The sequence below is a fragment of the Narcine bancroftii genome, chromosome 2, assembly GCF_036971445.1.
Source record: "Narcine bancroftii isolate sNarBan1 chromosome 2, sNarBan1.hap1, whole genome shotgun sequence".
NCBI lineage: Eukaryota > Metazoa > Chordata > Chondrichthyes > Torpediniformes > Narcinidae > Narcine > Narcine bancroftii.
Window position 1 is genome coordinate 119030077 of NC_091470.1, and position 25984 is coordinate 119056060.

Here is a 25984-nt window from a genome sequence, read left to right on the forward strand (position 1 = left end):
GTGAGGCTGGAGGTGACTTCATCGGTGTGGGCAAACGTGACGTCTTTGGTGTGGGTGAAGGTTGGATGATGAAAGATGGCGGCGCCCGTGGTGAGCAGACTGAGGTGGTGTGGGTGGATGGCCGGGCTGCATCTGGGCAGAAGTGGCGGGCGAAGTAATGATGTTGTCTGGCATTTGCAAGTGGCAGTGTCCAGTGGGGCTCCCGGTTGGTCGTGGAGGGCCGCAGCGCTCCCAGTAGGTCTGGAGAGGCACACCTCAGTGAAGTGGCCTTTCTTGCTGCATCTGGAGCAATGTGAGTTCCTCACTGGGGAGCTCTTTCGGGAGCACCTGTCCGACCCACACCAGGACCCGCAGTATTTACAGTGACGGATTGCATCGTCTCTTCCACGTGGGGTCCCTCAGCGACTGCTGTCGTCGACGTCACCCAGGCCGGAGGTTGGGGGAGTCGAGCATCGAAGGCCTCTACATGGTGAGGTACATCTTCTAGGGAGTGGACCACCTCCAAGATCCTGGTAAGGGAAGCATTATTCTCTTCCAACAGTCTCTGTCGAGTCGCCCATGACCGCAGCCCTCGCACTCAGGCATCTCGGACGAGTCACTCCACCTTTCCTTCAGTCACCCCAGTTTCAATTGTGCACAGGCATGCTAGCTCCTGCAATGCCCCCACGTAAGCTTCTGCTGTGCCATCTGATGCTGAGCAAGTACTGGGCGTAGAGCACGTTCGTTGGAGGCCAGTACATGCCTTCCAGGACAGCCATTGCTGGCTCGAAATCTGTGCAGTCTTGGATAGCCTTGAAAGCTCAGGGGGCCATTTTGGTGTGAAGTACCATAAGTCTCTTCTGGTACGTGTGGATGACCTCAGCCTGCGTCTGGATGATTGCCTCAATCACATGCTTCCAGATCTCGAAGTATGCTGCGGGATCCAGTGTTGAGGGTCAATATCTAGCCTCTCGATGGTGAGGAACCTTTCCATGGTCCTTTTAAATTTTTGAGCTGATTAAATTATGATGCACTGTGGTGCAGCAAGCAAATACAAAACACTACCAGACTGTACAACAGGTTTTAATTAGCTCAAACTCTGTATACACCAGTCTTAATATCTTGCTGGCTCCATGTGTGCCTGGCTGTCCTCTGCTGGCTCCACGTGTCCGACTGACCCTGGGAGGGGCCGGCTCAAGTCTATATACAGGCCGTTGATCGACAGCCGGCCAGGTGGGGCCAGCCTCCCAGGTTGCCTACCTGCAGGTACGGTGATTACCCTCTGCGATAGGCCGGTGGGAGTGCGGCCAGTGTTGTGGTTGTATTACCAAGATCATACAGCATGGATGCCGGCCCTCCTGTCCAATCCACCCTTGCTGACCAAAATGTCCCACCAACCTCAGCCCTATTTGCCTATGTTTGGCCCATGTCCCTCTAAATTGGGGATATCCCAACCTATCCATGATCCATCCAAATGTTTCTTAAACATTGCAACAGTACCTGCCTCAACTATGATATCTCGTCCTGCAACTTGTTCCATTCTCCTACCACTCTCTGGGTAAGAGAAATTACCCCACAGGTTCCAAATAAATCTCTCTGGTTACTGGCTTCTCCTTCTTTGAGCAATAGAGGTATGTCCACAGGTCATGCAGCATCCATAGGAAGTAAAAGGTAACTCTAACATTTTGGGCCTGAACCTTATCAAGAATACGAAAAATGAGGCAGATACCTGAATAAAAAGGTGGGGGGAGTGGGAAGGAAGGAGGGGGAGGAGCACAGGCTAACAGATAAGAGGTAATATGTGGATACAGGAGGGGGTTGGGGGGAGTAGAAGAGAAAAAAGCTGAGATGATAGGGGAAAAGGTCACAGCGTAACTCTCTGATAGGATAGGGAAGGGGTGGCGAGCTGAAGGAAAGGAGACGGAGGGAGGGATGGGGAATGAGAGGAGATTGACAGAAATTTATGTCATCTAGCTGGATACTGCCATATCAGATGTTGTTCCTGCAGTTTGCAGGTACGTAATTGAGCAGACAAATCTGGGCACTTGAAGAAACCACAGTGCCACAGCTGCCATCTTGTGGCTGAAAATGCATATTGTGGAGTTAAAAGAGAAAATCTGCAGATGCTGGAGTCAAGTGCAATACACAAATGTGTGGAGAAATTCAGCAGGTATCGCAGCTGATGTCAACCTAACCATATGAACCGTGGGAAACTGCTAGCAATAAATGGCAATAGCGGAAAAGGAACTTAGTCCAGACTAGAGAGAGTATAAGGTCTTTGGTGATATCTCTTCATCTGGAAGGCCTCTGTTGCATATTTGTGAGATCCTTCAAAATCCTACCTCATATTTAATTTCTTCCTAAATTAGCTTATTCAAGTAAAACACAGCCACTCAAAATTCTGATGCAGTGTGGGCACAAACATTGACACAAAACTTTTGCCTCCGCCCATGCTACTGATCTGTCGAGTTTTTCCAAATGCATTTTTTAATTCCACCATATACAGTGCCCTTCATAATGTTTGGGACAAATTCTCTTTTTTTCCCTTTATTTGCCCCATGCTCTAGTTTTAAATTTGTAATCAAACAATTCTCATGTGATTAAAGTGCACATTCCAGATTTTATTCAAAGTTATTTGTACAGACAGTCCCTGGGTGGAAAACGCACAATTTACGAGCAACTCATACTTGCATACCGAGAAGCCGACCAGAAGTAAAATGCCGTGAACTTCCCGCTTGAGCATGGTTATGCTGCAGAATTCTCTCGCGTGATGCTGCCATCGCCCTGCATCATGAGAGAATAGCGTACCACATTTCACAGGAAAATTCAAAAGGGGGGGAGCAAGCCAGCAGGAGGGAAAGTAGCGGGAGGGGAGGGAGTTGAGCGAGTGAGCGGGAGGGGAGGGAATGAAAGGGAGTAAGCGAGTAGAAGGGGAGGGAGCAAGAAATTTACATGTAATTAAAATGTACATTCCAGATTTTAGTCAAGATTATTTGTACACATTTTGGTTTGACCATGCAGTAATTACAGCACTGTTTATACATAGTCCCCTCATTTCAGGACATGATAATATTTGGAATATTTGGCTTTATGGATGTTCGTGAGTACTCAGGTAGGGTTAATTGCTTCATTGGTGCAGGTATAAGAGAACTAGGCTTGGCTCTAAGCTTTTGATCATCTTTGGAGTCTATAGTTGCCATTTTTCAGCATGAGGACCAGATTTGTGCCAATGAAAGACAACGAAGCCATTATGAAGATGAAAGGCAAGAATAAAACTGAAAGAAACATCGCTTAAACCTTTGGGTTACCAAAATCAACCATTTGGAACATCATTAAGAAGAAAGAGTATACTGGTGAGGTCAGTAATGACAAAGGGACTGGCATTCCAAGGAAGACCTTCACTTCTGATGACAGAAGAATTTTCATCATAATGAAGAAAAATCCCTCAACATATATCTGGCAGTTCAGAAACACTCTTCAGGGGGCAGATGTGGATATGTCAATGACTACTGTTCATAGAAGGCTTCATGATGAGGTCACATGCAAAACACAAATGTGTTCACGTATCGCAGTTGAAGTCAACCTAACCATATGAACCTTATGTTCCTTTCTAGGGCAATCTGATCTTGGGTATACAACCATTTAATTTTCAAGACTTTCTTTGTGGATTCTGATTCCACTTCATCATGCACCTTATGATCGGATGTTTGGCTGGAGACCTATGGAAAAGGAACTTGGAAACTGAAGTCTTGAAGGAATGCAGAAGTGGTCAAATGATTAGCTGAAAACACAACTCAACTACTGAGCCTCTAACTCTCTGCAGGGTTCCAAAAGTAATCAAAAGCTTAGAAGCAAGCCTATCTCTCTTATTCCTGCACCAATGAAGCAATTTGACACCTGAGAAGCCAAATGTCCCAAACATTATGGTACCCTGAAATGAGGAGACTATGTATAAACAGTGCTGTAATTTCTACATGGTCAATCCAAAATGTACACAAATAACCTTGAATAAAATCTGGCATGTGCACTTTAATTACAAGTGAATTGTTTGATGACAAATTTAAAACTGTGGAGCACAGGAGGAAATAAAAGAAAAAGTCCCAACATTACGGAGGGCACTATAGTAACCAATTGGAACCGAAAAGGCTGATCAGGCTGGCGCTTGTTGCATGTCAGGAGATTGAGCTCAGGAACCCAATTAAAGAAAAAAATATACAGTCAGGTGTCACTTAACTTCCACGATACGTTCTGTCAAATAGGATGTTATGCGATGTGGACGTTGTGTGAACATCATATTATATATTTAAGCAAAGCTACAACACTTAAGAGATGCGCGATACTCAAGTTTGGATGCTGCTGACAATGAGTTGAAGTAGAAACTGTTATATGGTAAACTTTTTACTTGTAAGTAGGGAAAATTCACATTAAAATAATGAAAGTACAGTACATACATAAGCCAGTAACATAGCTGTTTATTATGAATAACAAAACATATGCATTATAGGTTATATATGTTCTTCTTTTCTTTGGCTTGGCTTCGCGGACGAAGATTTATGGAGGGGGTAAAAGTCCACGTCAGCTGCAGGCTCGTTTGTGGCTGACAAGTCCGATGCGGGACAGGCAGACACGGTTGCAGCGGCTGCAGGGGAAAATTGGTTGGTTGGGGTTGGGTGTTGGGTTTTTCCTCCTTTGCCTTTTGTCAGTGAGGTGGGCTCTGTGGTCTTCTTCAAAGGAGGTTGCTGCCCGCCAAACTGTGAGGCGCCAAGATGCACGATTTGAGGCGATATCAGCCCACTGGCGGTGGTCAATGTGGCAGGCACCAAGAGATTTCTTTAGGCAGTCCTTGTACCTTTTCTTTGGTGCATCTCTGTCATGGTGGCCAGTGGAGAGCTCGCCATATAACACGATCTTGGGAAGGCGATGGTCCTCCATTCTGGAGACGTGACCCACCCAGCGCAGCTGGATCTTCAGCAGCGTGGACTCGATGCTGTCGACCTCTGCCATCTCGAGTACTTCGACGTTAGGGATGAAAGCGCTCCAATGGATGTTGAGGATGGAGCGGAGACAACGCTGGTGGAAGCGTTCTAGGAACCGTAGGTGATGCCGGTAGAGGACCCATGATTCGGAGCCGAACAGGAGTGTGGGTTTGACAACGGCTCTGTATACTCTTATCTTTGTGAGGTTTTTCAGTTGGTTGTTTTTCCAGACTCTTTTGTGTAGTCTTCCAAAGGCGCTATTTGCCTTGGCGAGTCTGTTGTCTATCTCATTGTCGATCCTCGCATCTGATGAAATGGTGCAGCCGAGATAGGTAAACTGGTTGACCGTTTTGAGTTTTGTGTGCCCGATGGAGATGTGGGGAGGCTGGTAGTCATGGTGGGGAGCTGGCTGATGGAGGACCTCAGTTTTCTTCAGGCTGACTTCCAGGCCAAACATTTTGGCAGTTTCCACAAAGCAGGACGTCAAGCGCTGAAGAGCTGGCTCTGAATGGGCAACTAAAGCGGCATCGTCTGCAAAGAGTAGTTCACGGACAAGTTTCTCTTGTGTCTTGGTGTGAGCTTGCAGGCGCCTCAGATTGAAGAGACTGTCATCCGTGCGGTACCGGATGTAAACAGCGTCTTCATTGTTGGGGTCTTTCATGGCTTGATTCAGCATCATGCTGAAGAAGATTGAAAAGAGGGTTGGTGCGAGAACACAGCCTTGCTTCACGCCATTGTTAATGGAGAAGGGTTCAGAGAGCTCATTGCTGTATCTGACCCGACCTTGTTGGTTTTCGTGCAGTTGGATAATCATGTTGAGGAACTTTGGGGGGACATCCGATGCGCTCTAGTATTTGCCAAAGCCCTTTCCTGCTCACGGTGTCGAAGGCTTTGGTGAGGTCAACAAAGGTGATGTAGAGTCCTTTGTTTTGTTCTCTGCACTTTTCTTGGAGCTGTCTGAGGGCAAAGACCATGTCAGTAGTTCCTCTGTTTGCGCGAAAGCCACACTGTGATTCTGGGAGAATATTCTCGGCGACACTAGGTATTATTCTATTTAGTAGAATCCTAGCGAAGATTTTGCCTGCAATGGAGAGCTGCGTGATTCCCCTGTAGTTTGAGCAGTCTGATTTCTCACCTTTGTTTTTGTACAGGGTGATGATGGTGGCATCACGAAGATCCTGAGGCAGTTTTCCTTGGTCCCATCAAAGCTTGAAAAACTCATGCAGTTTGGCATGCAGAGTTTTGCCGCCAGCCTTCCAGACCTCTGGGGGGATTCCATCCATACCTGCTGCTTTGCCACTTTTCAGTTGTTTGATTGCCTTATATGTCTCATCCAGGGTGAGGATTCCGCCCTGCTCCAGCTCCCTCAAAAGCCCCTAAGGCTAGAGCTGGATGAGGTTATATATGTACTGCACCATTAAACGTCACTTTGTACAATCACTTTGTACTCAAGGCATGAGATACACATGTTGCAAGCGGGAAGCCATTGCATTCGCTATGTCACGTATATTCTTTGATCGGGATTTCTGAACTCTATTATAATTTTTGAGACTACAGACATGTATAAGGTTGGACGTTGCCCAAACGGACGTATTTCCAATCAGCTGTGACTTAAAAACTCAGGCAATGTGCAGGTCTTCATAGGAGGTTTACGAGAATGATCCCAAGGTTGAGAGGGTTAATGTATGAGTAACGTTTGATGGCTCTGGGGCTATACTAACTGGAGTTTAGAAGGATTGGGGAGGTCCTATCAGAACATTTCAGATTTAGTAAAGTTATATGGAATGGATGTGGAGAAGATGTTTCCAATGGTAAGAGAGCCTAGGGCAAGAGGCCACGGCTTCAGAATAAAAGGATTCCCCTTTAGAACAAAGATGAGATGTTTCTTCACTGATGGATCTAGTACTGGGCAATGAAGCTGGTAGGGATAACAGACCTCTTGGTGGGCGAGCATGTTGGAGACATGCCTCTTTCTCCCTTTTTGAAAATAAGCTGTCACAATCTTATAGAGTTTTTTGAGGAAGTTAGCAGGAAAGTTGACAAAGGAAAGGCTGTGGATGTCTTTGTGGACTATAGTCAGGCCTTTAACAAGGTCCCACATGGGAGATTAGTCAGGTAGGTTCAGAGGCTAGGTATTTATGGTCAAGTAATGAACTGGATTCAACAATGGATGGATAGGAGAAGCCAGGGAGTAGAGGTGGATGATTATTTCTCAGACTAGAGGCCTGTGACTAGTGGTGTGCCTCAGGGATAGATTCTGGGACCATTATTGCTTGTCATCTATATCATAGATCTGGATGATAATGTGGTAAATTGGATCAGCAAGTTTGCGATTGACACTATAATTGGAGGTGCTGTGAACAGCAAAGAAAATTTTCAGAGCTTGCAAAGGGATCTGCACCAGCTGGAAAAATGGGCTGAGAAATGGCAGATGGAATTTAATGCAGACAAGTTTGAGGTTTTGCATTTTGGAAGGACAAACCAAGCAAGGACATACATGGTGGCACTGGTAGAACTGGTAGAACAGAGGAATCTGGGAATACAGATACATAATTCCCTGAAAGTGGCATTACAGGTGGATGGGGTTGTAAAGAGAGAAACTTTTGTCATATTGGCCTTCATAAATCAAAGTACTGAGTATAGGAGTTGGGATGTTATGGTAAAGTTGTATAAGACATTGGTGAAGGGAAATTTGGAGTATTGTGTGGTTTTGGTCACCTAACTGCAAGAAAGATATCAATAAGATAGAAAGTGTGCAGAGATTTACTAGGATGCAAAGGTAAAGGTTCCATTATTGTCAAGTAATAGTATACTTAGAATGTATACTTTTGCCTACCGTTAGAAAGACAGAGAGTCGCCACTTTGTCAAGCACCCCTCACAGAAATGAGGCCACAGTGAGGAACAAACTCACAACCCCTGGCTTACAAGGCCAGTGCTCTAACCACTGAGCTATTGGAGCCTTGCCCAGACTTTATTCCCTGGAGCATAGAAGAATGATAGAGTTATTTAAAATTATGAGAATAGACAGAGTAAAAGTAGACAGGCATTTTCCACTGAGGGTAGGTGAGATACAAATGAAAGGACATGGGTTAAGGGTGAAAGGGGAAAAGTTTAGTGGGAACATGAGGGGGAACTTAATACAGAGTGGTGGGAGTGTGGAATGAGCTGCCAGCTGAAGTGGTGAATGTGGGGTCAACTTTAACATTTAAGAAAAATTTGGACAGATACATGGATGAGAGAGAAATGGAGGGCTATGGACAGGGTGCAGGTCAGTGAGACTAGCAAAAAAAATGGTTTGGCACAGACTAAAAGAGCCAAAGGGGCCTGGCTGGCTGCATCACAGTGTGGTATGGTTGTTGCAGAGATATAAACCAGGATTCATTCGACAGGACCATAAGAGTTGCAGAGAAGATCACTGGAGTCTCCCTCCCCCCACCCCCATTGACGTGATCTACTGGGATCGTTATCCGAAGAGGATGCACAAAATCATTGAGGACCCCTTTCACCCTGCACACAGCATCTTTCGGCTGCTCCTTTTGGAGAAGTGAAACAGGAGTATCAGAGCTAGCATCACCAGGCTAAGGAACAGTGTCTTCCCATGGACAGTGAGAACGACTAAGGGAAGTGCACACACTAACCATCCGAGAAGCTCATTTTCATGAAACAATATTTACTATTTATTTGTATAGATGAATACTTGGCTTGTAAATGTTTTTTTTTTGTCTGTATATGTGTTATGTCTGGTTGTAATGTTGCGGACCCAGAGGACCCCAAAACCCAGCAGCAACAGAAATTCACCAAGACAAATGGTTACTAAAACAAAAGTTACTTTTAATTTTTTTTAAACATAAAAACAGGATCAATCTTTAACTTATTACTATTAACTTAACCCCCTTCTAATTCTAAGCACATGTGTATATACTGTGCATAAGTTCAGAGGAGTTCTTTGATTCACAGTTCAATCTCACTTCTCACTCCTCCAAGTTCACCAGTATCAGGCAATTCTTATACTCTGCACAGAATTTAACATTTATGAATTTTCACCAAGTTTTGGTGTTTAAAGGTAATTGGTCACCGCTCAGGAAAGTTCTTGTTGGTTTCAGAGAGATACTTGTTGCTCGTTGGACACACACAAACTGATTTCCTCCAATCAGCCACTTCACTGCCTTGTCGAAGAAACTTGCCCCATCAGGGTTTTCCAAATGATAACCTCTTCTTCTGCAGGTCACCACAGAGTTCCTTTTGCTTCCCTTATTTCAGGTGAAATACTCTAGTATGGACCACAAGGGTTTTCAACAGGCTGAACTCAGAACTCAACCCATCTTCAAAATAGGGTTTTTAAACAAGCTGCCAGCTTTCCATGACTGCAGAAACCAGTTCTCTCTCTCTCTCTCTCTTTCTCTCTCTCTTTCTCTCTCTCTCTCCTCTCACTCTCTTAGAGAAAGCCTGTTTGGTCTCCTCTCTCTGCTTGCCAAACCACATGTCCTTCTTAGAACAGCAAACGGCATCCAGACAGATTGTGGAACTGGACCCAAACTTCTGAGCCCGTTCATCTGGTGATTTCAAAACAATAATCCATTATTCTGCAGCATGTCCAAATTAACACCTACTTGTGATGTCTCTATAGGCCTTCTTCAAAGTTTTTGCAAAGGCACTCAGAGCCTGGACTGTCTGGCTTGAGCCGAGCTCTTACATTTTAAATGAGATCTGTTTTGTGAAGTGTTTGTGTTTGCTTGTGATCTATGCTACTCCCACAATCTATCTCCTTCAAAAACATATCTATATACAATATAAAATATGATATAATCCTTCACAATATGTATGCCCATTTTGCACCAAGGACCAGAGAACGCTGTTTCTTTTGGTTGTACGAACAATCAGATGACAATAAACTTGATTTGACTTAAACCTTTTGACCCTTCAGGCTTAAGTACCCACCTGTTTCAAAAAGGTCTCTGTCATCCTGGTGCCAAAGAAGAATATAGTGATGGGCCTAAATTACTGCCATCCACCATCATGAAGTGTTTTGAAAGGATGGTCATGGCTCACATTAAGTCCAGCCTCCCAGTCACTCTTGACTCACACCAATTTGCATACTGCTGAAATAGGTCTACAGCAAATGCCATATCTGTGGCCCTACACTCAGTCTTGGAACACGATGAACCGATGTTAGATTACTCTTTATCACTTTTGTTCTGCTTTTCACATAACGCTGCCAAATAAGCGTCCACAAATTCTGTGACCTTGGCCTCAGCAACTTTCTATCCTGCAGACTGCAAGAGGTGATGATGGGTGACAGAATGCCCTCTGTGATCATCCTCAACTCCAAAGCCTGTGTATTCAGTCTCTTACTCCCTGTTCACCAAGGACATGATGGCTAAACACCACTCCAACTGCATCTATAAATTTACAGATGATACTACTGTTGGAGGCAGGCTCTCTAACAATGACAATGTGGAGCACAGAAGGGAGATAGAGGGATTAGTGGCTTGGTGCCTGGAAAACAAATTCTCCCTCAATGTCAGCAAGACCAAGTAATTGATTATAGACTTCCGGAAGAGGGGCGGAGGTGCCTCGTCAGTCCGCATCAATGATGACGAGGGGGAGATGGTGGACAGATTTAAGTTCATAGGGGTAAACATCTCCCGAGACCTTTCCTGGTTCACCCATGTTCATGCGATGAACATCAAAGTGCATTGTGTCATGACTTCCTCAGAAGGCTGAGGAAATATGGCTTGTCACCTGCATGCTTAACAATTCTACAAGTGTACCATTGAAAGCATCCTATCAGGGTGCAGCAGATCTCAGATTTATTGGCAGAGGTGCCATCACATACAACCCTGAGATTCTTTTTCCTGTGGGCAAGGCAGAATTACCACTTACTGGTAGTGCAAAAAAAAATCTGTACACAATGCACACATGTAAACAAATAAACCAATGTAAACAAACTGACTGTGCAATACAGAGAGAACAAAAGAAAATCAATAAAGTGCACAAGTAAGAGTTCTTAAATGAGCCCCTGATTGAGTTTGATGTTGAGGAGTCTGGTGGAGGAGATGTTGCAGCTGTTCCTGAACCTGGTGGTGTGAGTCTTGTGGCACCTGTACCTCTTTCCTGATCAGAACAGCAAGAACAGAGCGTGTACTGGGTGGTGTGGATCCTTGCTGATTGCTGCTGCCCTCCAACAGCAGTGTTCCCTGTAGATGTCCTTGATGGTGGGGAGGGTTTTGCCTGTGATATTCTGCACTGTGTTCAGTACCTTTTGGAGGGCTTTTCACTTAGGGATATTGGTGTCCTCATACCAGACCGTGATGCAGCCAGTCAGCTCACTTTCCACCACACCTCTGTAGAAATTTGCCAGGGTTTCCGATGTCATACCGAACCTCCTAAGGTAATAGAAGCGCTGATGTGCTTTGTTCACGATGTTGGCTCCAGGAAAGATGGTGATCCCCAATTCATATGAATTTAAATGTGCTCACCTTCTCCACCTCTGATCCCCCAATGATCACTAGATTGTACACCTCTGGTTTTCCTTTCCCGAAGTGACATTGAGTGTGAGGTTGTTGTTGGTACACCATTCGGCCAAGTTTTCAATCTCCCTCCTGTACGCTGACTCATCACCCCTTTTTATACAACCCACTACCGTGGTATCGTCAATGAATTTGTAGATGGTGTTATTGTCGTACCAAACCACACAGTCATAGGTGTAAAGCAAGTAGAGCAGGGGGCTAAGAATGCAGCCCCGTGTTGCTCTGGTACTAATGGAGATTGTGGAGGAGATGTTCTTATCAATTTTTACTGACTGTGACATTACAGAGTAGGAAGGAAACTCCTCTGCCCAAAACCGCAGGAAACAGTTAAAGGTTGTAAACATGGCTCAAGCCATCACACAGACCTCCACTCCTTCATCAACTCCATCTATCAGTCCTGCTGCCTTGGTAAAACAGCTATCATATTACAAGACTCATCCTAACCAGGACACACTCTGTGTTCACTCCCCACCTGTCAGGAAGTAGATACAAGAATATAAAGATCACGCACCACCAGATTCAAGGACAGATTATTTCCCGCCATTCAGAATCATGATTGAACTGCAAAATAGTAAAAAGATGCTGCCTTTGCTCTGTATCAACTGATCTTTCTTTGTAACTCTGCTCCTCTGTGCTGTGTTTTACACTATGAATGAGATGTCTAGTTGGACTTCTGATGAAACAATCTCTTTCACTGCATTTTTGTTCATGTGACATTTGAATTTGAAATTGATTCCCTCCAACACTCCCAAATTGTATCACACACAAGGGCAATTTATAGTGGCAAATTAACTTATCAACCCAGTGAAACACAAAAGTCTGCAGATGCTGTGATTGTAGAAAAGCTAGAGGAACTCAGCTGGTCTTTTCTGCGTTTATAGAAGACAAAGATATATTGCAGACGTTTCGGGCCTGAGCCCTTCTTCAAGGAATAAGCCAGAAGCAGGAAATCTCAGAATTCAAACAATGCCGGCTGGGGATGAGGTAAGAATTTATCATGTTTTTGCGAAAGGAGATGGAATGGACAGACAGAGATAGGGAAAGGTGATGGGGAAGATGGTGGTGGCGGGGGGAGGGGGGGTGGGGAGCAGTGTTAACGAAAGCCAGGGATGTCAATCCTTCCAAGTGAACCAACATTTCTCTTGTGAATCAGCAGGGATCATTTACTGCATCCAGTGCTCCATTTGTGGTCTCCTCTACATTGTACAGACCGGACGCAGACTGGCAGATAATTTTGTCGAGCACCTCGGCTCTGCCTGCCGCAATAGTGTGGATCTCCCAGCAGCCACCCATTTCATTTCTCCCTTCCTGACATGTCCGTCTATGGTCTCATGCACTGCCAGACTGAGACCACCTGCATTTTGGAGAAACAACACCTCAATCTTCCATCTGGGCCCCCTTCATTAATATCATTAATACTGACTTCTCTGGTTTTTGTTAAAATCATCCCTCCTCACTACTTCTCCTATCACTTTCCACCAGCTCTCTCTCTCTCCCTTTTCCATGTCTCCTTTTACACATACATGATAAATTCTTATCTCGTTCCTTATCACATCCAATTAACTCCTTTTGTTGGTCTGGATTCCTTTCCCAGCCGGCAATGTCTGAATTCTGAGAATTTCTAAAATTTCTTGCTTCTGTCTTATTCCTTGAAGCGCTCAGGCCCGAAACGTCGGCAATATATCTTTGTCTCCTATAGATGCAGAAAAGACCGGCTGAGTTCCTCCAGCTTCTCGGTGTGCTTTTACTTTTGGAATGTGTAAAAAAAAACTAGACGGCCTGTTTGTGGGAGATCATGCAGACAGCAGCAGTGGTCAGGACTGATCCCATATCACTGCGAGGGTACGGCAAATCTCGACCTGCCAAAACATTCATTTAACCCTGGTCGACTCTTTAAATGAACTCTTGGCCAAGTTGCAAAGTTTCACCTCATAAACAAGGTAATTCAAAACTCAATCTTAACTCATACCATTGACTCTGCTCAATTACCTGCATGGGTCCTCCTCCAGCTTTGAATTTAAATTTCTCATTTTGTATTGAAATCCTTTCATGGTCTTGTTCTCTCTAGTATCATTTTAATTTTGCACATCCTTATTTTGCAGTTCTCCAATTCTGCCCTTTTGAGGACACACAAATTACTTATGCTCACAATTACTCAAAGACCTATCACAGAACACAAGAAGTCCTTCAGTTCATCAGATCCATGCCATTCCATTCCCCCATCTTATTTCCCTGTCCTATCCTGTCCATGCCAACATTCCCCCCCTCTGCTTTCTACTTCCTCTTTCATCTTACTTTTCTTTATTATAATCCCTTGTTAAAACCTCCTACCTGTCCAAATATTTCTCTTACATCATTCAGTGATAAATATTGTCTGTTGTTAACACTCCTGAGATGCACGCTACTTTGATAAAGAAATTAGAATAAATGCAAGTTGCTGTTAGGGTAATGTCACATTCAGCAATACTTGAGGGGAAAGCTTGCAAGGTTCCAGAGAAAGAACTAGTAGTCGGGATTAGCAGAATTTATCTTCCTGTGGTGGGCAGTGAAGAAGGTTTTTAAAGAGTATGACAGGACAGGTCAAATGGGAAAGCAGACCAAGGCATTACATATGGAATTTAACATAGACAATTGCAATGATACATTTTGGAAAGTTAAGCCAGGGCAGGACAGACACTATGAATGGTCTGGGAAGTGATGTAGAACAGAGAGCTAGGAGCATAAATACATAGTTTCTGAAATTGATGACACAACTGGGAAAGGTGGTGTTTAAGGCATATGGTATGCTTGCTTTATTGGATGGGTCATTGAATAGAAAAGCTGGGCCATCATCTGTTATATGTGAATTATGGAGAAATATGCAGCATCCCTGCCTGTCTGGAATGTGTGTATTGAGGGTGGTCACGTGATTTCCCTGTCTAATACTTATTCGGAAGTCACATCACCTGTCAATCAAGGTTGGACTCCAGCCATCTATTAATGCACACCTTGATGTTGACTAATTTAAATCACCTAGGGTCATTATTGATTAGCACTGCACAACATCTTTTTCTCTGCCTCATGGTTCAAGCCCCGGACATCACTCCACGCCAGGATGTTACTGTGGACATCGATGGAAGTGTTGTGGGTAAGGTAATACACCCCCTTTGGTATAGGGAACCTGGTGTGTGAAAGTCCCTGTCTGGAGAGTGTGTACTCGTGTGATAGCGTGTAGAATGTAGGTGGCCACTAGTTTCGGAATCTAACCTAGATCCGATGTGAATGTCTATATTGTTGTTTAAGTAATATAGTAACCAAGTACTGTTTTCCCCTGTTCATCTCCTTGTGATTGTAACACATGGTCAGAATCATCTCCCAGCCCCTTTTCCACTGGCTGTGCAGTGCCCTGGGATAGAAAGCTCTTTGTGCTGTTTCCACTGGGCCACCCTTAACTGGGACACTAATTGCCTTTCCACTGAACACAACTCATCCCTGGGGATCAGAGTGTTCTACCTTCAACTGGAAATGGGTGACTTTCTGCTGTCCCTTTTCCAATGGTTTTATCAGCTCGCCGGTGCCAGGGGTAGAGGCGGTTAATCCCCATTGTGAAATTACATCATTTGACGCCGGTGTTCGGAGAGTGTTCCTTTTCCACTGGACCCTGTCCCAATAAATTCCCAGTTAATTCCTGGGACAGGCCGTGGGGTCCTGACGAATCCTACGATTTCTGTCTTTTCATTGAGTTTGTTCTTACTTTTTCAGAAGAATTTTTATATGTAATTGTTTTATTTTATTGTTTGGTCCTTATGTCCCTAATATGTCTGGAATTTAAAGGGACAATGTAAAATGAAACAGGAATAGGGGATGAGGACTAATTTATTGTTGGTGCTTCTCTTCTTGTCTACTTAATTTGTCTCTGGTTATATTAATTGCGATAAGGGAGGGGGGGGAACAAGAGTCAGCAGGGGAATTGGACTCGATGGTGAAGCTTGTATATAAATGGAAAATGTAGTGTTTTTATTATTATGGATTATTATGGATTGTTGACACTGAGTTTGAAAAATTATAAAAATATTCCAAAAACAAAAGAAAAGGGGCTATTGTGAAACACCTGAACATGATACTCTTCCCAACATGACAACTGACGCTACGAGAACGTTCAAAGAGTTTCCATTGGACACGTGCAGTCCTAACCATGTGGGAGTTTGTGCTAATGAGTATGTGTGTGGGTGTCCTGTCAGATGCATGTGCTATTGTGTACCTGCTCACAAATGGGGGCTACAGAAGGTGACCCACAGTTAGTAAAGAAACCACGGGGTCAGAATATAAAATCCTTGGGTAGACCGATGATTGTCAGGGATTCAGCCATTCTGCGACGTGGCTGGCAAGCCATGCTATGCTGGTCGACCGAATCAACAGGCTGGACTCCCACAGAATGAAAATAGGGCACCACGTGCTCTCTCTCCTTGAGGAATCATGGTTTCCTGATGCCGGGGGGAGTCATGGAGGATCCCTATGGCTACTGATATCCCTACTTAGGGGCCAGTAGGGTATTACATCCAATTTAAGTAATCAGGGCATCCAGAAAGATAGGAAGGTAGAATCCCTACACCATCACTGCTGGGTGCTACAGGAGGCAGTGCAGACTGCCCAAATGTGATCAACCAACCTAAAAAAGAAAGTCATGGAAGAAGCTTCCAAGCTGATTGAAATACACCAGCTGCAAGCAGCTCACTGGTCTGGTGGGTAGATTGACTCAGGCAAAGTTCAAGCCATTGTCCAGCAGGGGGCGGGGATTGACATGTGATTGGGAGATGGGTATGTGTGATGACCATGAGGAAACTGAGTCCTATGACACACATCCTCCCCATTGTGTGACTGAGACTTTGGAAACCTGACCAGTGACCAGATCTGCCACAAGGGCACCCTACTGACCTTCCAAAACAAAAAGGTAGCCAAAAATGGGGGGAAATTGGGTGGGGACGTATGCGGTCACTATGAAATTATGGAGTCCCGGGTCTACTCTGCTAAGGAGCTAACCGGGTAAGGGGACCTATACCACTAGCGGCTGGGTGAACACCTAGCCATACCACTACCATGGCTATGGGATAAGGGGGCCCTCAATGTCCACCTCTCTCATTAGGAAGCAAGTGCCCTGGGCGGTCTGTCTGAATTGGCAATGCCTTGCGGGCGCCACCAGAATGGGCCGATGATGGCACCACCCTGTGGGAATGGGTGGTGACTGCAGTCCGGGCCAGATTCCCTACCCTCCTAGAATTGGGCCTACACAGCTATCCACAGTGGCATACCATTGGCATGGGACCATGGTTGTTAGGGAGTGGGCACTGATCATGGGTATCTATGGGGATGCCCGCGAGCACCACTTCCCAGGGAGTGACTGGTGCTTTGGAGAGCGATTTAGTCAGCACAGCACATCCTGACCTTGGAGGGGTTGTCTTGCCCTCAAGGGACTGGCAACTGGGAAAAAGTCCAGGAAGTCATGGAGGGATTGGAGTTCATGGAGTGGGGAGCACCCACTCAAGTTTGCAAGGCTGAGGGGAAGTTCGGCGACATCTCCCTACCAGTGACTCAGAGACATGTATGCTCTCTGGAGAGAGCGTTGCTGGGGAAGCCCCATGGGAGTGGAGCTTCCCGAGCGTTGTCCACTCTGGCCTCAACCAGCCTCCCCTCTGGTCCTTTCTGAGGTGGCCCCTGACTAATCTATCTTTTGAGCTCTTCCAAACCACCCCACCCCCCCGCCCCATAGGAGAAGACTACCCTTCAAGCTGTTCCTCTCTCGATGTGAGGGTCTACGGAATGCTCATTAAAATGGACTGCTGCAATCCCTTCATTAATTGTCATCACACCTCTCTGTTTAACCAGCAAGGAGCTGTTGTCACTTATTATGTACAGAACTTTCAAGCAGACATACGACAACTATTGCCATGGAAATGTCATTATTGGACGGCTCAACAACAACCGCATCTTTTGTTTTGCACATTTCGAGTACAGCTTTTGTAACAGATCTTTTGCTTTTTTTCCTCTTTTTAATTGCATCCTGATCAGTGGTAATGTTTCTCAGCACAGTCAAGAAAGTGGAATTGTCGATCATAATGATGTTATATATACAGTGATACAGATCAAATACTATTCAAGAAATATGGTATACATTTTGTTTCCACTTGAAAACTCCAGTGCCCCACCCACCCCCCCCAAACCATTAACAGAAACAAATACAGTCCCCGTGTTAAAAATGTCCTATTTACGAACAACCCATAGTTACGAACTGATAAGCTGACCAGAAGTAGAATGGAGTCAACTTCCAGTTGGCGTCATAATTCTAATAGTAATGACCAAAAATAGTATTGTGTCACCAACAGTCCCCACGCCAACTCCCCCAAAAACCCCCGTCAGCTTGCCACCAGCCCCCCAGAACGCACAACGATCTCGGGGGAGGAGGGGATGAAGAAGAAGCAGCAGCGTGCGCCATCACGATGTCACTGTCAGGCTATGCCACATGAAGCCTGGGCAAAGCAGCGGGTGGACAAGGGGAGGAGCACTCCGGCGGAGGGGAGGGAAGGGAGGGAGGGGTTAAGAAGAAGCAACAGCAGCGTGCACCATCGCAACTCCACTGTCAAGCTATGCTGCATGTGGCCTGGACAAAGCAGAGGGCAGGCAAGGGGAGGGGTGGGAGGGGGTGAGAAGAAGAAGCAGCAGCGTGCACCATCGGATGCCGCTGTCAGGCGATGCCACAAACAGCCTGGGCAAAGCAATGGGTAGGCAAGGGACAAGCAGCCTCGCAGATGGGAGGGGAGGGAGGGGATGAAAGAAGAAGCAGCAGCATGTGCCATCGCGATTCCTATGTCAGGCTACACCACACGTGAGCTGGGAAAAGCAGAGGGCAGAGGAGGGTGGGAGGGGGGAGCGAGGAGTGAGCTGGGCGCGGATCAGAAGGAGTGAAGATGAGCGATGGCTGTGTGGTGCCTATACTTCAGCCATCTCTCCATCATTTTCTGTAAGTTTTAACTTTTATGTAGTTATTTTTGTGTACAGAACTGTATTATTATTATTATGTACTGCATTATTATGTACTGTGTTTAACTTTTTTTTAGTGCATTGATGGTTTGTACCATAAGGATGGTTTGTACCTGTTCTGACTTGCATACAAATTTGATTTAAAAACAGACCCAGGTAACGGAACTCGATTTTAACCTGGGCCTGCCTTTACCTCACGAGGTGGGTATTTAAGAAGCTTTTATTTAAAACTACTAATTAGGCCATCTTTTTTTAAAATGTAATTTTATTTAATTTAGACATAAACATAACAGGCCATTTCAGCCCATGAACCTGTGCCGCCCAATTTACACCCAATTAACCTAAACCTTAAGTACGTTTTGAACGGTGAGAGGAAACCGGAGCCCCCAGAGAAAACCCACACAGACATGGGGAGAATGTACTAACTCCTTACAGACAGCACAGGATTTGAATCCTGATCGTTGGATCTGTAAAGGCGTTGTGTTAACCTCTACACCAACCGTGCCTCAGTTCTGACTCATCAGATTTCAGATTTATTGCCAGAGAACATACATGATATCACATACAATCCTGAGATTTTTTTTCCTGCATGCCAGGCAGTGCAAAAAAACTGTACTCAGTATACACATGTAAACAGATAACAAATGTAAACAAACTGTGCAATACAGAGAGACCAAAAAAAGTCAATACAATGCACAAGTAAGAGTCCTTAAATGAGTCTCTTATTGAGTTTGTCATTGAGGCGTCTGATGGGGGAGGGGTAGCAGCTGTTCCTGTACCTGGTGGTGTGAGACGTGGCACCGATTCCCCTTTCCTGATGGCAGCAGTGAGAAGAGAGTGTGTGCTGGGTGGCTGATAATTGCTGCTGCTCTCCGACGGCAGCGTTCCCTGTAGATGTACGGGGGTAACGTGGAGAGCATTCTGGCTGGTCGCATCACTGCCTGGTACAGAGGTGCCAACTCTGAGGACAAGAAATAAACTCCAGAGGGTTGTTAACTCGGCCTGCGACATCACAGGCACCAGACTTCACTCCATCGAGGACATCTACATGAGGCGGTGTCCTCAAAGACCCCATCACCCAGGCCAGGCCCTCTTCTCTATGCTACCATCAGGGAAAAGGTACAGGACCCTAAAGACAAGCTCTCAGCAGCACAAGGACAGCTTCTTCCCTCCTACCATCAGATCCCTGAATAATCAATAAATCACAGACACGGCCTCACTTTTCATGTACTATTATTTTTTTTAATAGTAATGTTGTAAGATGGTTATAATATGTATGTTTTCACTATGATGTTGCCACAAACACCGAATTTAATGACTTGTTCATGACAATAAATCCTGATTCATTCCCCAGAGGCTGGTGGAGAAGCTGTTCTCGCTGTTGATTAACACCCCTCTTCTGTAACTGGGTTCTGGACTTCCCGAGGCAAAGACCACAGTCTGTCCAGGCTGGCAATAGAATGTCAAGCACCATCACGCTGAGAAAGGGCACTCTTCAGGCCTGTATGCTCAGCCCACTCCTGTTCATGCAACAAACACACAACTTCAATGCCAGATCCAGCTCCAACAGGGTCATCAATTTTGCGGATGACTCAACAGTAGTTGTCCAAATTTGTATGAGTTGCAATAAAGAGGTGGAAAATCTTGTGAAATAGAACCACAGAACACAGGCCATTCAGCCCTTCTAGTCTGTGCTGAAACATCTCCCGCTGGTCCCACTGACCTGCACCCATTCCATAACCCTCCAGATCTCTCCCTTTATGTATCTAATTTATTCTTAAAATTTAAGAATGAGCCCGCATTTACATCAGATGGCAGCTCATTCCACACTCCCACCACACTCTGAGTGAAGAAGTTCCTCCTAATGTTCCCCCTAAACCTTTCCCCTTTCACCCTAAACCCATGTCCTCTCCTAATCTGTGGAAAGAGCCTACTCGCAATTTACTCTGACTTCTCCTCTCATAATTTTGTAAACCTCTATCAAATCTCCCCTCATTCTTCGACATTTATTCATTGAAGAATAAATGGTTTGAGAATAACAACGAGGACAAGAGAGATGAGATAATTGTGGACTTCAGGAGGACCATAGACCACACCCTCCACTATACATTATTGGCTTGGTAGTGGAGAGAGTGGAGAGCACCAAGTTCCTCAGAGTCACGTAAGAAGTGACCTATCCTGGACACAACGTCTCCTCACTTGTCAGAAAGGTAACAGCAACTGCACTTTCTTATAAGGCTGTGGTGGGCAAGGCCACCGTTCTGCCAACTTTCTATAGGAGCTCAATTGAGAGCATCCTGGCTGGCTGCATCACAGAGTGGTACTTTCCTGTAGGGTAGAGGTTTCCCGGGGGGGGGGGGTCGATGGGGCTATCCAAGGGGTCGATAACACTGGAGGGAGAGGGTCGATTAAACTTTTGCAGTGGAAAGCAGGGGCAGATCAACAGAAAATAGCACCTATCGCGAGATGTTGTATTTGGCTTCAACCTTGTAATAGGCAGAGAGCAAACAGGAGGACGGACTGAACATAGAAATATGTATATGTTCTTTATACCTTTGGTAGCGCTGCCCTCCCACCATCCAGTGTGCCGCCACACCCCCTGTCCAGTGCTGCCACCACACCACCCACTCCAGGCCAGTGCCACACCCCCCCTCCCCACCCCAGTCCAGAGCTGGGATTCCATGCTTGGGGATTGATGAGGGATCAAGTATTCCATGAAGGAGTCGATGGTCTAAAATGTTTGGGAACCCTTGGTGTAGAGGATCGGATCGAAGATTAACCCACAGGACCATAAAAGCAGCAAAGAGGATCACTGATGTCTCTCTACCATTCATTGTTATGATTTCTCAGGATCATTGCTTACCATTTATTGATAGTGCAAAAAAAAACTGTGCACAGCATGTACATGTAAACAAATGAAGAACTGCAGATAATGAACAAACTGATTATGCAATAAAGAAAAAAAATCAATAAAGTGCACAAGTACGAGTCTTTAAATGAGTCCCTGGTTGAGTTTGTTGTTGAGGAGTCTGATGGTGGAGGGGGTGCAGCTGTTCCTGAACCTGATGATGAGAATCTTGTGGCTCCTATACTTTTTTTCTGATGGAAACAGCGAGAACGGAGCGTGTGCTGGGTGGTGTGGATCCTTGATGATTGCTGTTGCACTCAAATGGCTGCGTTCCCTCTAGGTGATAGTGGGGAGGGTTTTACCTGTGATGTCCTGGAATGTGTCCAATACCTTTTGGAGGGCTTTACACTCAGGGATATTGGTGTCCCCATACCAGATTGTGATATAGCCGGTCAGCATAGATTAGTGCGAAGGGATGAATTGATGAGGGACTCATGGAGGGAGTGGCCTCTACGGAAGGCAGAGAGGAGATGGGAAGATGCTTCTGGTTTTGGGATCATGTTGCAGGTGACAGAAATTGTGGAGCACAACATGTTGGATTCAGAGGCTGATAGGGTTGATGACAAGGGGCATCCTGCTTTTGTTCTGTCTATGGGCAGAGAGGGCCAGGGCAATGAGTAGGAAATGTAGGAGATGCAGGTCAGGGCTGAGTTGATGGGGTAAAAGGGAAATACCATGGTTTTGGAAGAAGGAAGACATCTTGGATGATCTGGACTGGAAGACCTCATCTTGGGAGTAGATACGACGGAGACAGAAGAAGTGAGAGAGAGAAATAGAATCCTTGAAGGGGATTGGAGTGTAGTTTGGGAGTTGGTAAGTTTGTAAAAAAATGTCTGTAGAAAGCTTGTCTCCTGAGAGAGAGATCAAGAAAGGGGAGAGCGTTGCTGGAGATGGACCAAATTAATTTGAGGTTGGAGCGAAAGTTAGCAGCAACGTGGATAAAGTTGACAAGCTCATCATAGGTGAAGGAGGCAGCACCAATGTTGTCGTCAATGTTGTGGAGGAAGAATTGAGGAGCTTCACCTGTGTAGGCTTGCAAAATGGATTGCTCCACAAAGTGAACAAAGCTGGGACCCATGCGGATACCTATTGGTTCTCCTTTATTTGAAGAAGGTGAGATGAGTCAAAGGAGAACTTGTCTGTGTGTGGGTTATGACTTCATTTGTGTTGGCATAGTATTGCACCGTGAAGCAGAGAATGCTGTTTGGTCGGGTTGAACTGGTACAACTGGATGATAAATAAATTTGATCTCCCCATCTCTTTTGGCTCCATACATAGATGACCTCTCTGATCTTCAGAACCAATTTTGTCCCCTGCTATCTTTTTGCTCTTCATTTATCTGTAGAAACCCTTAGAATTTCCTTCACCTTGTCTGCCAAAGCAACCTTGTATCTTTTTAGCCCTCCTGATTTCTTTCTTAAGAATTCTTTTTTGTTGTTTTTATATTCAAGTCCTTGTTGGTCACACCTTTCTTCTTCTTCACCAGATCCCCAATATCCCTCAAAACAAGGTTTCTTATTCCTGTTAACTTTGTTTTTAATTCTGACAGGAACACCCTGGCTAGGGCTTGAGTAAGTTACGTTTCCAAAACTGTGTACATGTTATTGAGGATAACAGCCACATGCTTGTTTCCTTTTCTGACCATTCCCCAGCTACCTTCCTCCTGCTTCCTCCGTGTCACTGCCTCCCTGTAACTCCTGCCTATTACCACTCTGCCTCCCAAATGGTCTAGAGATCATTCAGCTCTAGCTCCAGTTCCCTTATATGGTCTCTTTGGAGCTGCATCGATGCACTTATCGCAGATGAAGTCATCAGGGACACTGGTGGTTTCCCTGATAAGATGCAGAAAGATTTCACAAGGATGTTGACAAGAATTGAAGGCTTGAGTCAAAAAATTGGGACTGTTTTCACTGGTGTGAAGGAGATGACGGTGTGACCTTAGAGATTTATAAAATTATGTTGGGTCAGATAAGGACATACCGCATGAGGGGATATATTTAAAATAAGAGGGAAATATTTAAAGGGGATCTGAGGAGCAGCTTTTCCCACACAGAAAGTAATGGGTATATAGAATAAGATGCCTTTGCTCTGACTGCACCAGTGACAGAGAGACCTCCCAGTAGCCAACCATTTCAGATCTGTGTCACACTTCCACACTCACATGTTTGGTCTTATCTACTGTTCCACCAAGACCACCCGCAAATTGGTGAAACAACACCTGATTTTCCATCTGGGGACTCTCCAGCCAGATGGCATGAACATTGACTATTCCAGCTAATTTGCTTTCCTCTTCCCCCTCCCCTTTCCAGTTTTCCTCCCTCCCCCCTTTCTTCACCTTTTCATCCCTCCTCTCCTTGATCGCTGCTGTCCCTCCGTCCTCCACCTATCACCTCCTGCCTTTGCGACCACCCCTCCCCCTACTCTTTTGTTCAGATGCCTGTCTACATTTTTCCACACCTTGACGAAGGGCTCAAGCCTGGTTTTTACCTTTGCTCCATAAAGGACACTGACCTGCTGAGCTTCTCCAGCATTGTGTTTTTACTTGAACCACAGTTGTCTGCAGATTTTTGTGCTTTACTTCTGCCAGAGGAAATGTTGGGAGGTGGGTACAATTACGATGTTTCAAAGCACATTTGGACAAGTGAATTGATGGGAAAGATCCAGGGGGACACAAAGACTGCAGCTGCTGGAGCAAACTTGAACTGGGGAAAGAGTGGCATGGACTATTGTGGTGATATGGTTCCTCCATTGTAGTTATGATTGACTCCTGTATATATGGAGCTGGCCCGGCCACTGATGACTCACACCCTATGACTCCTCCCTCGTGATCCTGGGCCACAAAAGTTGAGCCACCTCTCCCTTCTTGCCATTCCTATACCTGGATCCAGGCCAGCAAGGTTCTTCTGTACATTAAAGCCTATCGTTCCCTCTGCCTAGTCTTTGTGGTTACTGGTAGTGCCCTACAACGATATAGATCAGGAGGCTACTTGGTTCTTAGGCTGGAAGGGACTGGACGAGATGCTGTGAGATGGGACAAGCTCAGGCAAGGATGGACAGGCCTGTGTCTCTACAAATGAGATTCAATAAGCCAAACAGCATCTTTCCGATATTTAATGATCTTCTATGACGCAATATGGCTTTGGGTCAGAGCAATTAAAAAGATTTTGTTTTCAGGGAGTCAGTACCTTCGCTATCTGAATCAGAGCGCTCAGGCTCCGAGCTTCGCCTTGGGAGCCTGGACACGAGGAGGCGGGACTTGCACCTCCCTCCGTCATCGCTGGTTGGCTGGCTCGGCGACAGCCGCTATTCCTATTGGGCTGCCAAGGTCCGCGGCTTCCCTCGCCTGCGGTCGCGGGGCTGCCGGGATAGTGGAGCCGGACCCGGAGGACCGCATTGAAGTCCTCCGAGCTGCCGCCGATGCCCGACGACAAGATGGCTGTCGGTGGAAAGTTGGAGCCAGCCCCCACCAGCACCGCGGCGACTTACACGTACAAAGGAGGATAGCTGGAAACGAAAGCACTCGCTCTCGTACTGCTGGGATACTATTAGACCGATATATGGACAGAAATGGGGTCTCAGACCCTCCAAATCTTGAGACAGGGAGTCTGGGCTTCCATCACTGGCGGATGGTATTATGATCCTCATCAAAACACCTTTGTGAATGCTTTCCATCTCTACATCTGGCTCTTCTTCCTTTGTTTCCCATTCACGCTCTACATGGTGAGTGTTTGGTTGTGCATTTTTGACCAGTTTTGCTTTGGCATTCGTTAATTGGTGTTTCTGGCATCTGCCTCCACATAGAGTGTGAGGTCTCTCCCTCTCCCTCACTGTGTAGGAGCAATGCAGTGGGACTTTCCTCCACCTTCTGAACCGGCCTTTACGGAGGACCTGGGGATAACCAGGTCAATGGCAGTGCATGAATGCAGAGAAGCCTCTTTTTTTTAGTGAGAACCTTGAAGAATATAGACACAACACCATCTGGACAGGGGTGTTGAAGCTAACTGCAGCACAATTTCATTTTTCTATGGCTAGATTTTGTAAACTGATGAAATTAATCTTTCCAACTTGGTGTAGTTGAATAAAGTCGCCTTTTATGTCAACCCACTCTTCTATTGATTGCAAGGGTTGCTCAATTCTCTGCAGCCACGGTCTTTTGGCAGCTGGAGTTTGTTTTTTTTCTATCTTGTTACTAGTTGTAATGTTGCCTGATTTATTCGGTGGGGTCATGCTTCTGGGAAAACTTCACCCCAATCTCAAATTTCCCCTGTCCATTTTTCGGCAACTCTGCCTCCATCTCGGGAGGCAAGCTTTCCACTTGCATATATTTCAAACCCACTAACTCCCACAACTGCCTCAACAACACTTCCTCACACTGTCCCCTGCAAGGATTCCATTCCCTTCTCTTAATTTCTTAGTCTCTGCCACATCTTCCAGTCCTGATCTTCTGCATTATCTGCCGTCTTCCGCAAACATAGCTTCCCCTCCGTCACCCTCACCCGCATCTCCTCATTTCTCACTCCTCTGCCCTGGCCCCCTCTGCCCCCAGATGCAACAAACATAGAATCCCCCTTATCCT

The 25984-nt window shown here is 45.6% G+C and overlaps 1 protein-coding gene and 1 long non-coding RNA gene across 6 annotated transcripts in view; both read left to right on the top strand.

Moving 5' to 3' along the window:
* The first annotated feature begins 16358 nt into the window (after positions 1-16358).
* LOC138754208 (uncharacterized) lies at positions 16359-20131 on the top strand. The gene is made up of 3 exons (XR_011351605.1): positions 16359-16416; positions 18651-18701; positions 19855-20131. It is a non-coding gene; the product is annotated as an uncharacterized lncRNA (long non-coding RNA).
* A 4522-nt stretch (positions 20132-24653) lies between these two features.
* Positions 24654-25984, top strand: part of pcnx1 (pecanex 1) — a 250671-nt gene continuing 249340 nt past the window's right edge. For 4 of the 5 annotated variants that reach the window (XM_069918117.1, XM_069918119.1, XM_069918120.1 and 1 more), the window contains exon 1: positions 24654-25128. In XM_069918117.1, the coding sequence (XP_069774218.1) occupies positions 24976-25128 (153 nt within the window). In that variant the 5' untranslated portion in view covers positions 24654-24975. The remainder of the gene's footprint in view (positions 25129-25984) is intronic. The other variant, XM_069918122.1, reaches the window with a different exon arrangement.